The sequence below is a fragment of the Bison bison genome, unplaced genomic scaffold, assembly GCF_000754665.1.
Source record: "Bison bison bison isolate TAMUID 2011002044 unplaced genomic scaffold, Bison_UMD1.0 scf7180017864383, whole genome shotgun sequence".
NCBI classification, from domain to species: Eukaryota; Metazoa; Chordata; class Mammalia; order Artiodactyla; family Bovidae; genus Bison; species Bison bison.
This window is the reverse complement of record NW_011494955.1, coordinates 3,653,392-3,666,718: the sequence shown is the minus strand read 5'-3', so window position 1 is coordinate 3,666,718 and position 13,327 is coordinate 3,653,392. Positions and strand designations below refer to the sequence as shown.

Sequence of the window (13,327 nt, the reverse complement as noted above, 5' to 3'; positions counted from 1 at the left end):
AAAGTGACAAGGAGCACTGTGCGAGTGCTGAGAGCAGAGATCCCAGGCTTGGTATTTTTGTTTGGTTATAGTAGGGCCTCTCTGCCCACCTCAGCCTTTGGACAGGGAGACAGACACACGTGCATGCACATCCAGTATGTGGTTTCCTATTGGAAAGTGTTTGGGCGACCCAAGGCTGTGCCTGGGATACTGAGCAGTCTGCTTAATCATGTGTCACCTTTTCTTAGATTCTCAGCAGGAGCAGGGAAAGAGCTGCTGTGGCATCCAGACCTGAGAAGCGAGGGTGGCAGGTGCTGAGTCCAAGTTGGCGTAGCTCACACAGTAGGTTCTTGATCTGTGTGCTTTAACGATAATCTCGGTCGTGACTCAAGCTTGAGCCACTGGTGCGAAAAGCTTTTAAGCCTGCAGAGTCAGGGCATGTTAGTCATTGTGCTGTTAGTATAAACAGGGTTTGGAGAGTGGCCACTTCACCTAAGAATTTAGTAATTAAAAAAAATAAAATCTGCTTCCTGTAGCTGGTATATTTTGTAAATAAGTGAAAGGCCCCAGACCAAGAGGTCCTTAACTTGGGTGATTTGTGAGATTCTCATTTTCAGAGTCTATATTTGTTGATGGTTTCTATTCACGAAGTCAGGCTGAAGACAGCTTGACGTCACCAGGAATAACCTTGCAGTGTGTGGGAGCCTTGTCCTCTGCAGTCGTGTAGGATGGGAAAGGAGGCCACTTTTCAGGGACACAGAGTTGGAAGCAGGAATTTTCCCTTTTGTATACCTTCTCCCTCTGTAACTCTTGCCAGGCTTCATTTAGTCTCACTGTTTTTATACAGCATTACTCTTGCATCTCACACAGTTGGACACCATATGTGTGTTGGGCTTAGACACATGTAAATGCATATTTAGACTTCTAATAAAGCACTTGCCAGTTAATATCTTCTCTGGTCATCAATGAAGATAGAATTAAGAACTGATTCTCCACAAAGCCTCTAGGAAACGTAATGTGGTTACTTACAATATACAGGGTGCTTCCATTTAACATATTTGACCGCACCACACGGGTGGAATAGGTGATGGGATCCCAACTGATGACAAACTCAGTGAAGTAATTTGACTCAATTTCTCATAAATTGTAGTTTAGCTGGGATTAGAACCTGGAGATTACAGCTCCTGCTCTGGAGGTTAGCTGTGGTGTTTGCTACTTCAGACTTCCCCAGCATCATGGGGCCTATGATATTAAGTATGTAAATAATTCGACTCAGGGCTGGCTGTATGCAGACGTGCCTATGCACTCTCGACAGATGACCCAGAAAGAGCAGGAAGGCCCAGACCGCTGGGAAAAGCATTGAGACTGGAGATTATTCATTCCATAATGTTGGGTTGTTGGGTCAGTTGGAGGACCTGGGCTTGGTGGTCTGGTGCTGTCCTCTGTGTGGAAAGAAAGGATGGGCTGGTGGAGGATGAGCTTAAGTTTGTCCTCGTGGGAGTCTTCCCGGGCCACCCATGTGCATCTTGTGTGCTCTGAAGCCCAGAGCTAAGATTAGGCAAGACTGAGCCAAAGCCATCAGCCCGCTTCTAGAGACGTGTCAGCGGATTAGCTTATTGGCTTTCCCCTGAGTGGCATTAGCTCTCACCCTGTCTCATGTTCACCATCTGGCTTTGAGTAAGAAGTCTTCGAGTGATCTCTCTTCAGCAGCCAGCTCTGTGCCAGGGCTTTCTGAGGGCTGTTCAGCTTTCTCCCTCATCACCCTCAGAGCCCAGGGCTCTGAGGAGCCTCTTGGAAAAGAGGAAGCCCGTTTGTTGTGTTCACACAAATGTACACCTGGCATCCAAAGAATACTTGAGACCTCAGAGGAAAAAAATAAGGTCAAAGGAGAATGAGTGCCTGGTTAGTGGCCTAAAGTCTTGTCAAAACTAACAAGTGGAGTGACTTCCCTGGTGGTCCAGTGGTTAAGCCTTCATTCTCCCAATGGAGAGGGCGTGGGTTTGATTCCCAGTCAGGGAACTAAGAGCCCATAGGCTGCAGGGCCAACTAAGCCCACGAGTCACCATTAAGACCCAATGCAGCCAAATGTTAAAAACAAACAAAAAACCTAATAAGTGGCTCTGTCCTTAGGTGAGTTTTAAAAATGGAGTTGTTCTTGCTACCTGTGAGAAAAGCTCTTTCTGCCTGTGAGATGATACTGTTTGTCCAGATTTTAGTAGACCGAGTCCTACAAAGGGGCTGGGATTTTTCTTCTTCATTGGAAAGCAAAACCTGGGGGTGGAGGTGCTTAACTGAACCACCTCCCCTCTTCCCAGGGAGCTGGCTGCTCTCCTCCTAGGTTAATATACATCGACTGGGCTAAATGCTTGATGCTTCTGGACAGAGTCCAGCCCCTCAGCAGAGCAGCCACACTGTGGAGATACAGCTGCTAGCATTAAAGGGCTAAGCCCTTTCCAGCTGCTTTGCTTTAACGGGAACTGCCTGCAGTTGGCAGCTTATTGGCGCCGTCTTAGCCCGCTTCAGAGCAGATGACTAATCTCGGCATCTTCTCAGGGCCCTGGTCTGGAGGCTCAGGGGCAGGTAGCCCCGTAGGGTAGGAAGTGGTTGGATAATTGGTGTCGGAGTGCTAGGTGGTGATCTCAAAAATGGCAGTCCAGGCTTTGGCAGGGTTTGTGTTTTGCTTTGCCTCTGTGAAAAAAGTGGGGTTCTCTTCAGTGGGCTCTGGTGCTGAAGGAGAAGAGATGCTCACTGTGAGGGGCAGCCTGGGCATTTAAAAGCTGGAATAGCAACAGATGCACAGAGGAGTTGAGTGCATACGAGGGCAATGAATGTTATCTAAGGAAGAAGACTTGAGCCCTGTGATGCGGTCCCACTTGGGCCTTCCATTCCCAAATCTGAGTCAAGGAGCCAAGACTTGAAGGAGAAATGATCATTTCCTTACTGTAAAATGCACTTAAAAATACAATTTAATGAGAATTAGATTCTCTTATAATCAGTGGTATGTAACAGTGCTTTTCTTCAGTGGCTGGTACAGTAGTGGTGCATCTTATCATCCAGATTGTTTGGCTTGGAAATATTATCTATTCATGAGAGGTAGGCTGTTGGCTAGCCCCAGTGTGGAGGCAAGGGAACCTTCTACTTAGCTGTGATCAGAGAGAGATTAAAACGGAGAGTTTCCCCAGGTCTGAGGGCAGTTGCAGTATAGGAAAAACAAGGCTTAGCCCCAGGACAACTGGTATGAAGAAGCAGACAAGCAATGTGTAGAAGAGAATCAAAATCTGCCCCAATCATGACCCCCAGAACCCTTACATGTGACCCCTGAGTTGGAGAAGGGGGAAAAGAAGGGGTTGTGGATCAGTGAGACTCTGGCCATGATATAACAACACATCCTGGTAGAGTTCTGAAATCACAGTACAGTATTGAAACATCCAAGGTTCTTTACATGGAGGTGTTAGATAATCTGTACAATCCTTTGTCCAGTTCGCTCACCAAATCTGGAATGCCAGAGGTCTTTCCTCCTTGGGGAAGTGGGGCTTCCCTGGTGGCTCAGATGGTGAAGAATCTGCCTGCAATGCAGGAGATTTGGGTTTGATCCCTGGGTTGGGAACATTCCCTGGAGAAGGGCATGGCAACCCATTCCAGTATTCTTGCCTGGAGAATCCCATGGACAGAGGAGCCTGGTTGTAGAGTTGGACGTGACTGAGCGACTAACACTTTCACTTTCCTCACTGGAAACTGGAAGGCCATGTTATGGGCACCGACAAAAAATGGGGACAGATGGTCAAGTTAAGGAACCTGTTGCCTGGAGATGAGACTAAAAATATAATTTTGCTTAAGAAAGTCTTCCTGCTTGGGTAGAGAGAGGTGTTCCCAAAACTATGAAGAGATGTGTTCAGTGCCAGGACGGAGGTGGGTGCAGAGTGCTGTGGAACTTTAGAGGAGGGAGGAACTGGAAGCTTCAGACAGAGAGCCTGGAGCTGATGACTTGAAAGCTGGGACTCAGGCTGAACCTGGCCGCTTGAAAGGCCTGGAAGCATCAACAGGGCTGGGGAGGGGCCTCTAGGTTGGTGCTCTGTAACTGGTCGCTGTCCTGGACTGCTGTCCTGTCCTCTCTTCTGACCGGGGCTGGGCCCTGGCCTGCCTGAGCCTTGTTCCATCTGTCCGCGGGGGTGCAGGGGAATTGTTGGTCTCTGTCTCTGGCGTCTTACACCCCCAGCTCAGGCAGAAACTGACTCTTTATCTGACTTAATCAGAGCTCTGAAAAATTTCCATTCCCTGCTTTTCTGCCCTTTAACTGCAGCCTATTAATTAGTGCCTTTGGGCTCCCCAGTCTCATAACCCCCCTTCACTAACCATGCCTCCCCTCTGTAGCTTTTGCTAAATATGTGACTGCTCCTCAGTGTAGCTGCTCCCCCCTGAGAAGTGATTACAGAGCTTGGCTGTGCAGACCCCCTGCCCCAGCTGCCTGAGTGGTGACCTCTTGGCCGGAAGCTTCCTCTTGATTAGCCCTAACCTCTCCCCTCCCTCTGTCCCTCCCTGTCCTCCCCTTGACATTCCAGAGGCCTGGCATTGGCTATCTATCAGTTAACACCTCTTGCTAGGAGCTGTCTTCATGTTCCAGGTCATGGAGAACTGCATTGTGAGCCCAAAGGGGCTGAGCTGATCACCTCTCCTGACCGAGCAGAGTCTCCCATCAAAACCCCAATTAGCTTGTTCCAGATCACTTGACCTCATTATAGATTAAAGATCACAGATTTTGATCTATGCTGCCTCTTAAAGCTTCAGCTCTTTTGGCTGCTCCCCTTTTGTTTACTTTCGTATGAGATTCCAGGTGCTCAAAGCCCTGCTCTTTTCACCGCTTTATATCCACCCAGCCTCCTTTGCTTCATTGAGTCTCCCCCAAACTGCAGTCCATCCAAATGCTTCACCACTGTGTTCTGAAGAGGGCCTTACTTCTCTCTTAGGTTTGATTTTTGACTCCTTTTTTCTGGGATCCTCCTCACTGCCTCCCCATTGTCCCACAGCACATACACACTCTTTCTCTCTCTCTCTCTCTCTCTCTCTCTCCACACACATTCCTTCTCTGTCTCCACACACACACACACATTCCCTCTCTGTCTCCTTTATTCAAGCTCAGGCTTGTGTATGGGGAGAAAGTGATCCCTTCTTTAGTAATAGCCTGGCCATGTTAAAAACCGCAGGAGAAACAGCTGAACTTTTCGGCAGAGGGCATGGCAGTCTACCTTGATTACTCTGAAAACCACCACTGAATGAGATCTGTGTGTCAGGCCCCATTGGGTTCTTCCAGCCCCTTATGAACAGACCCTGTTTTCTAAATGAGGAAACTAAGGCTCAGGATCCTGAAGTAACTTGGCAGAGTCCATGCAGCTGAGCCCGTGTTTAAACTTTCAACCCCTATTCTATCTTTATATGGTCTTTACTATTTAAGAAACAAAAAAACCTTGACGCACAGAATCCTTTAGGCCCAAGTGATTTTCTTTTGGAAAGTGAATGTCTCTGGATAGTTGTCTTGTTCCTCTCCTCTCAGTCCCAGGAGCTCCCTCCGTGGAGCCCCCCTACTGTGCAGCGTGGTCCCAGATTAGACCTGTGTCCTCTTTACACCCGGAGGAGGCAGTGGGGGTGGGGAATGGAGAGGGGCTGTCTGCCAGCCAATGGGGATGCGACAGCCTAGGCTCTGCGCTCACATCATCTGCTCCTGCTAAGACAATCATCAACATAAAAGGCTAATTGTATTAATCACCAAGGCATCCGTCCCAGGCCCCCCTCCCTTTCAGGAGAATTATGAATTGCAATTGCAGATGGCTCCGCTGATTGAAGGCAGCACTCAGCAGGGAGAAGGGCCAGATCAGATTACACACCATTAATTAAAAACTTCCCCTGACAAAAGGGAGGAAGGGAGTGCACACCAAGGGTCTGCCTGGTTGGGTCTCTGTCCTCCCCAAGCTCCCCAGCCCCTCATCCAGGCTCCAGTTGTGCCTGTGAAGCGAAGACCCTGGCTGGAGCCACTGAAATTTGGCTCCCCAAAGGCCAGCCCTTCCCACATCCAAGCAGATGGCCGGCTGTCCTATTAAAGGGCTCCAGAGAAGGAGAAGCTAACCTTTGGTTACTCATTCCTGTGTCTAACTTTGGATGCTCTTCAGATTCTAACCTAATTCCTCATTTCTCATGAAGCTTGTCTCTTGCTCTAGTCTATTCTGACAGAGCAGAGCTTTAAAGAACTATTTGGGAAAATAGCCCCCTGCTTTCTCTTCAGGCAGTCACCCTCATGCTCTTGGCCAGCTGGGACAGAGGTTCCACGGTCTGCTCTAGGGCAGGCGCAGGAGCTCGAGTGGCTGTGCAGCCTCTCCCCAGCTCCCCCAGCCTTCCAGCGTAGGCTTCTCAGCTGCTGTCTTCTTGGCTTATTTGGAGCAGTGACTCCCGAGTTTTCTTGATCAATTACCACCTCCCCTCCCTCCCCAGCCGCCCAGCCTCAGTCATTCATTCATCAAACTTTTATTGAGCACCCACTGCGTGCTTGGTTCTCAGGGATGCGGAGATAATTTGTCTCGGAGCTTAAGAGCTTGCTGCAGGAGCTCCACCCCCCTGTCCTCTTCAACCTTCTAGTTCCTGCTTCCTTCTTTTCTCTGGCCGCTGCTTGTATAAGCCCCCCTGGAGCTCTATTTTGGAAAATTCTAAGCTGGGAGCTGGGGAGACCTTGGGGGGGGGTCTGTGGTACTGAGCTGGGTGACCTTTAGCAAGTCAATCGCACGCACGCATGTGTGCGCGTGCACACACGTGCACGCCCAGCTGTCGCTGCTCATAAAAGGGCACAGGAGGCCCTGGGCTCTGAGAGATTGTGAAGATGAATGAGTGGGGCCCAGCTTGGAGAGATGTGAGTGGTTCTCTGCACTGACTGTATTACAGAACACGGCTGCTGTGGCCACGAGCTCTTAGGACTCAGCCACTGCACTGTCACAGAATGGGCCCTGTTGCCCTGTCCTTGGGAGACTGGCATGGAAAAGGACCTATGTTTTTCATGCTTTTGACTGCTGTAGTGCAGGGTACCATAGTGACGGGCACCATAGAGATGAGAAAAATTGACTTTTACTGGCTTGTCTCTTCATTCCAGGGTCCCTCCCCAACCTGACTCCTGTTCCCCCATCACCCCCCCACACAGACACTCACAAAGCTCACAAAGGTCAGTAGGTCCAGGAGAGAAGAAGGTAGGGCCCTGGGTAAGTAGAGCAGATGAAATGAGAAAAGCCTACTCACTTTTCCCTCCCTCTCAGTCATCTCCCTGTCCCTTTTTTCCTCCTTCCTCCCATTATCAACAGCAATTGTATTCAAACCCAATAATTACAGTAACAGCAACAATAATCATTTATTGGATTTGTTTTTCTATTCTATCATTTTAACTTCCAAACACATTTTCCAATCTCTTGTTTAACATCAATCTCGGGGGTAGATTTTACAGCCCTTACAGCTGAGGAAGCTGAGATCCAGACAGGATCCCAGGTCATAGGCAGAGTAGATTTATAGCAGCTTGTAAATATTAACAAACTAGGTGAGACTCCAGTAGTCTTTCAGAGGCACTGAACTGCAAATCTTGGTTTTCTGGGTTATTCCTGACTCCCCACCATCCTTGGGGCATATTCAACAGCTTATGGGGGATCCCGGCAGAGCTAAGAATGAGTCTGGAGATGGCTTCTTCAGGCCCAGGTCACGGACTGAGTGCTGCAACGGGACCTTTCCCTGTCAGGATTGTTTCTGTGGATGGGGCTGGAGTGGAAGGCAGAACACCTGGGGAGAAAGGCCCATCTGGGCTGAACCTCCCTTACCCGTATCCTGCCCCTCCGCTAGCTGGAGAAAAGATTCCTCTCTGTGCCAGCTCTTCCCAAGGGAGGGGCTCTCTGCTGATTTCCTCATTTGGAGGTGTGAGGAATGAAGATATATTGGGAGGGGACAATCTGGCCTCAGGAAGCCCCCAGTCTGAGGGGGAGCCACATCCCCCATCCACATCCAAGGGCAGAGACATCCCTCCTTGGAGCTCAGAGGCTGGCCTAGGACTTGATTCTTCTGGGAAGTCTGGATCCTCCTTCCAACAGTGGGGTGAGAAGTTAGAGTTCCCGGAGGTCCCCACAGCCTCTGAGCAGAGAGCCTGTCTGGGCTCAGATTCCTTTTTCTCCAAGACATGGGGACCTGGAAGCCCAGGGTCCTGCCTGGGGTCCAGACAGATGAGAGACAGGGAGAGTGGTGATGAATTCCCCTGCCTCCCTCTGCTCGGCCCCATTAAAAGCGATGGAAGAGGAGGAAATGGAGCAGATTTGCTTCCCAGGTTCCTTCTAGAAATGTAAGGCTGGGGATCCCCCGCCCACCCTGTTAGGTCAAGAGGCCAAGCCTTCCCACCCCACCTTGCAAGCCCCCCATGTCCCCAGGAAAACCTGAAATCTGGTTATATAAAGCCTGCTGTCCACTTTGAGGGCTCTTTTCAGAAGCTTGAGGGCGGAGGCCAAGCTCTATGCCACCTGACACACAGTCTCCATCTCAGTGTCCTCTGAGTTGGCCTGGGTTTCTTTTTTCTGGGGTTCCTTCCCTTCCATTTTCTCCATTTCTGCACTGCCCGTGAGGATGGCCAGTCGCTGGGCCAGGGTCTTGGTGTCAGGGAACAGGATGAAGTTGTAGATCAGTGAAGCCAGGACGGCTCCTGTCAAGGGTCCCACCCAGAAGATCTGAGGAGGCAGAAGCAGATGCCCCGCTCGTGAGCCAAGACCACAGGGCGGCTCTGGGACTCCACCTGCTTTCCAGTGTTGACTTGGTCTCCCGGGAGCCCTGGAGCTTTCTACAAGGTGGCAAATTCAAGAAGCACAAGTCTTGTCCACTGCCCACCCCCCACCCCAGCAACCCCGACCCTGAGTCTCTGCAGGTGCAGGGACCTAGCCTCCCCGGGGCTGGGTCAGGCCCCCACCACCCCTGCCTCCCTCTCATCTCCCCCGTTTCAGCCCAGAACCCTGGCTAGTGCTCTTCCTGTCCCTGCTGGTGTGTTTGTGTGTCTATTTCTGTTTGTCTTTTTCTCTATCCAAGTTTGGAAACTGGTCCAGCTGGAGGAAGTGAATAAGGAAGCAGCCAGGACTTGAGGCCCAGGCCAATGGTGCAGCGCCGGCCCTGGCCCACTTCTCGCCAGTCTACTGGATGCCCCTGACTTTTTGAGGTGGGCAAGAAAGGATGCTGGCCCTGGTCTTCTGAGCTTAGGGAAACCTCCACTGGGAGTGAAGATGGTTCGTGGCAGGTGTCCCCCAGTGTCTGGGGCCCCCCTGCTGGTGAAAGTCCCTATGGGCACTGGGGCCTCTCCCCTCCCCTGGCTGCCGGCAGGTCTCACCCAGTGGACTTCAAACTTCCCCACGATGACAGCGGAACCAAAGGAGCGGGCTGGGTTCATGGAGCAGCCGGTGAAATAGATCTGGGGAGCAAGTGAAGGGCAGGGTGTGAACAGCCTGAAAGCAGGCCTGGGAGAGGACAGTCCTTTCCCCACCGCCCCGCCGGCTCAAGCCCCAGCCCCAGACTGGGGCTCTGGGTCCCCCTGCCCTGGGCCTGAAATGGGGCATAGCCTTGGCTCCAAGGCATGAGAAGTTCGGGGAGGGACACTTCTGGCCCCCAGGGCCCCGCCGCCTCCCCAGGGAGGGGCCAGTGGGTACACAGGCGGGTGTCCCCTGTGCCCCTTACCCCGATGAGGTGGCCCACTGCCACCGAGGCTCCAATTGTGGCTGCAGGGGAGCCCGTGGTCTGACGGCTGTCAGTGGAGGCGAAAACGCAGAGCACGAGCTGGAGGGTCAAGATGAGTTCCACCGCCACCGCCTGGCCAGTCGAGGTACTGCTCCGGACCTGTGCGAGCAGGGGGTTATGCTGGAGGCAGCGGACTCTGCCTGGGGATGGTGATCCCTGGGCCCTCGTTCCTCAAGGTAAAGGTTGTGACACCTTGCCACCGCCAGCCCCCCAGGACTTAAGGAGCTCATGGGCTGGGGAGAGCGGTGCACTGGGGTTCAGGTGAACCCTGAAGTGAGCCCACACGGACACCTGCTCCCTGCGGGAGTGAGCAGCACCCCACCCACTCCATGGGGTGGTCGGGGCCACGGTCCAGGGGGAGGTGGGGGCTCAGGGCTTGTGGGGGAGGGAAGGCTGGAGAAGCTGTGTTGCACAATGCTCGCCTGTGGGCTGGCTGGGAGGGGCAGTGTGTAGGAGTGGAAGGTGAGGACTGGGGGACGTAGGTGGAACATGGGTAAGTAGAGAGATCTGGGGAGGTGAGACAGGCCGCAGAGTGCTGGGGACAGAGGAACAGGAGGAAACGGGTTGGGGACGGGGAGGTGAAGTAGGTGCAGGGTCCCCTGCTGCCCCAACAGCCCCAGCTCTCCCTGGCTGCTCCAACCCTGAAGTGCCTGGTCCTCCTCCCACTCCTGGTCCTCAGTGTGGCTTCTTCCTGTCCCCCCTCTCCCCACTGTTCCTCACACCACAGTCCCCTTCCTGCTCTGCCTGCACTAAGGCCATGGTCTTTCCCCAGGGTCCCACGTCCCCAGGGCAGGTGTGGAGCACGTGCTCTGCTGTATCCCCTCTGCCCCGGCCTGGCCCTCCCCACTTACCACCTGTATGGACCTGCCTCTCCCTCTTCCTGCACCTACCATATTGACCCCAAAGTTTTCTCGGATGTCCCCAGGCGTGACCCCGTAAAGCAGAGCAGCTCCCACCGTGGCCCCTGCCAGCTGGGCAGCCACGTAGGCCACAGCCCGGGGCAAGGAGATGTGGGAGCCCACGAGGAAGGCCAGCGTCACGGCAGGGTTGACGTGGGCCCCGCTGGCCTTCCAGGTGATCTGCACGATCACGGCCGTGGCCAGGTTGAAGGTGATGGCGATCTGCAGCACAGAGGGAAGCGCCAAGGGCCATCTCAGAGCCGAGCCCACGCCAAAGAACACGTACAGCCCCGTGGCCAGGAATTCGGCAAACAGAGCCCTGCTGATGGTCATCCAGAGCCGGCACACCAGCATCTTAGCCAAGCTGTGCCGGCCTGACTCCATCGCCCCCGGGTCTATGTTCCTCTTCTGATCTCTGCCTTTTCTGATCTCCTGTCTTCGGGCTGCTCCGGCTCCAGCCTGCAGCTCCTTATGGTGCTGCTGCTTCAAGGACCATGCTGGTCAGACTGGCAGGGGGCAGGTTGACAGGGTATTGTGTGTTCGGGGGGTGGGGTGGGAGGTGTGGGGGTGGCCACACACTCGCCCCACCCTAAACTCACATGACAGCCAAAGGAGGGGGGCTGTCCTTGGGCACTGAACTGGAACCTCCCAGGAGTTTTCCAAGCGGGGCAGGCCTAACTCTGCTGCTGGCCGACACCCAGTCTGGGGGCCCAGGTGACCCTAGGATGCTCCCATCCGTGACGTCAGCTTAGAGAGAACGAGATCACTCAGATCCCCAAGTCCAAGGCCTATGTCAGAGGGCCCTGTGCACCCCCTGCCCCAGGCTCCTAGTCTCCTGGCCCCCTTTGCCTGCAGACTTCGCCTCCAAATGGGTTCACACTATTCTGCACCCCATAAACCCAGATGTGAAGGAAGCTCTGTCCTCCACTTCCACCTAGAGCACCATTTTCTGAAAGCTGATGTGAACAGGGTCAACTTTACTGAGGACGTGGGCCTGCAGGGGTGCAGAGGAGCAGGTTGAGGGGCAGTTGCTCCACAGCTAACTGGTGACACCTGTGGTGGTGGGTACCTCTGCTGCCCACCGGTCTGGAGTTTCCATTGAGTCTTCGCCCTCTTGTGCCTCTTCACAGGGCAGCTTACCATTCTTGTGACTATGCTGCCTTAGTTTACCCACACCCAGGCTCTGCCCTTTAACCCCCAGCAATATACCAAGGTATTTTCTCAAACAGAAGTGTTTTGTCCCTAAGAAGAACCTGCCGAGCTGTTAAAATAATGCACTTGTCACCTCTTACCCACAGCGGAGTGCCCAGGCTGTGCCCGGAGCCATGTGTCCCTGCCCAGCAGGTGTCCCCTGGTGTCCGCAGGTTCCCCAAATGTGACGTGTCTCACGATGAGATTCTCATTTCGCCCCGGGTCCCCTGAATGCATTCCTGCTGTTGTCCCCAGCTCAGTTGGTGGCACCTGCGAGGCATCTTTGACCTCGCCCTCCCGCCCCCGTCCAGCCAAGGCATCAAGTCCTACTGATGCTGAATCCCAAGTATTTCCTGACACTGCCCTCTTCTTGCCACCCCTGCTGCCCTGCAGCCTTCAACCATTCTCTCTGTCGTCTCCCTTGCTCCGCTCCAATCAATTATCCACACTGCAGCCTGAGTGATCTTTCTAAAATGCAAATCTGATCCTGCTGCTCCTTGCTAAAATCCCTTCAAAGCCTCTGGTCGCCTCTGTGAGCTCCGTGCCTGGCCCCCACGGTCCTCTGGGACCCTGCTTCTCCTGCCTCACCTCTCCCCACTTCCTGCCTTGTTCTTTACCCTCTGGCCTCACCAAATGGCCAGTGGTTCTAGAATACTTCATGCTGGTCTCCCCGGGGGGATACTCTCTCTTCTCCCTGGAAAGCCCACCCCACGTCCTTTGTTTGGGGGAGCCCTAATTGATTCCTGATGAAAACAGACGACTCAGTGGAAAAGTCCCTGATGCTGGGAAAAATTGAGGGCAGAAGGAGAAGAGGGCGTCAGGGGATGAGATAGCTGGACGGCATCACCAAAGCAATGAACATGACATTGGGGAAACTCTGGGAGATGCTGAGGGACAGGGAGGCCTGGCATGCTGCAGTCCATGAGGTCACAGAGTCAGACCCGACTAGTAGGCGACTGAACAACAGCAATCTATTCCCAAGGCTCAGCATTGACATCACCTGGCCCTTTCCTGGGTGAGGCCTCCTCACCACACCTGGCCATTTACACTACAGTCACCATGGGTGTTGTCATGGTGTTAATGTATCACCCCAGTGAGGCGGGGAGCCCCTTAGGGGGGCAGGAACAAGTTTTGTTCATCCCTACATGTACCCTCTTGCGTAGGGATTGGCTCAGGTGCTCAATGAATATTTGCTGAATGAATGCATGAGTGAATAAGTTTCCTGACCTGGAGGCTTTCATGTCTGCTTCATTTCAGCCAGCTTGCCTTACAGCTGTCCTTACCTGGGACAGGCCTTCTGAAATCTTCAAGTGAAATATCACAACTCTGACCACAGGCTCTGTCCAACCACCCTCTCCCACTTCAATTCCAGCCACATCCCTCCCCCAATCCTCCCCTCCCCCCTTTCTGTTCATCCCACCCTCCTGATTTGACTCTACCTTGTCCAGCCAGATCCCCTGGCGTCTCACCTTGCAGTG

General features: G+C 53.2%; 1 protein-coding gene across 1 annotated transcript; it reads right to left on the bottom strand.

Moving 5' to 3' along the window:
- Positions 1-7,344: 7,344 nt before the first annotated feature.
- Positions 7,345-11,152, bottom strand: AQP6 (aquaporin 6, kidney specific). Its single transcript, XM_010857788.1, has 4 exons — positions 10,650-11,152; positions 9,700-9,858; positions 9,356-9,436; positions 7,345-8,708 (listed from the first exon to the last, which is right to left on the bottom strand). Exons 1-4 carry the CDS (start codon positions 11,040-11,042, stop codon positions 8,496-8,498), a joined length of 846 nt encoding a protein of 281 aa, XP_010856090.1. The 5' UTR covers positions 11,043-11,152; the 3' UTR covers positions 7,345-8,495.
- Between the last annotated feature and the right edge of the window lie 2,175 nt (positions 11,153-13,327).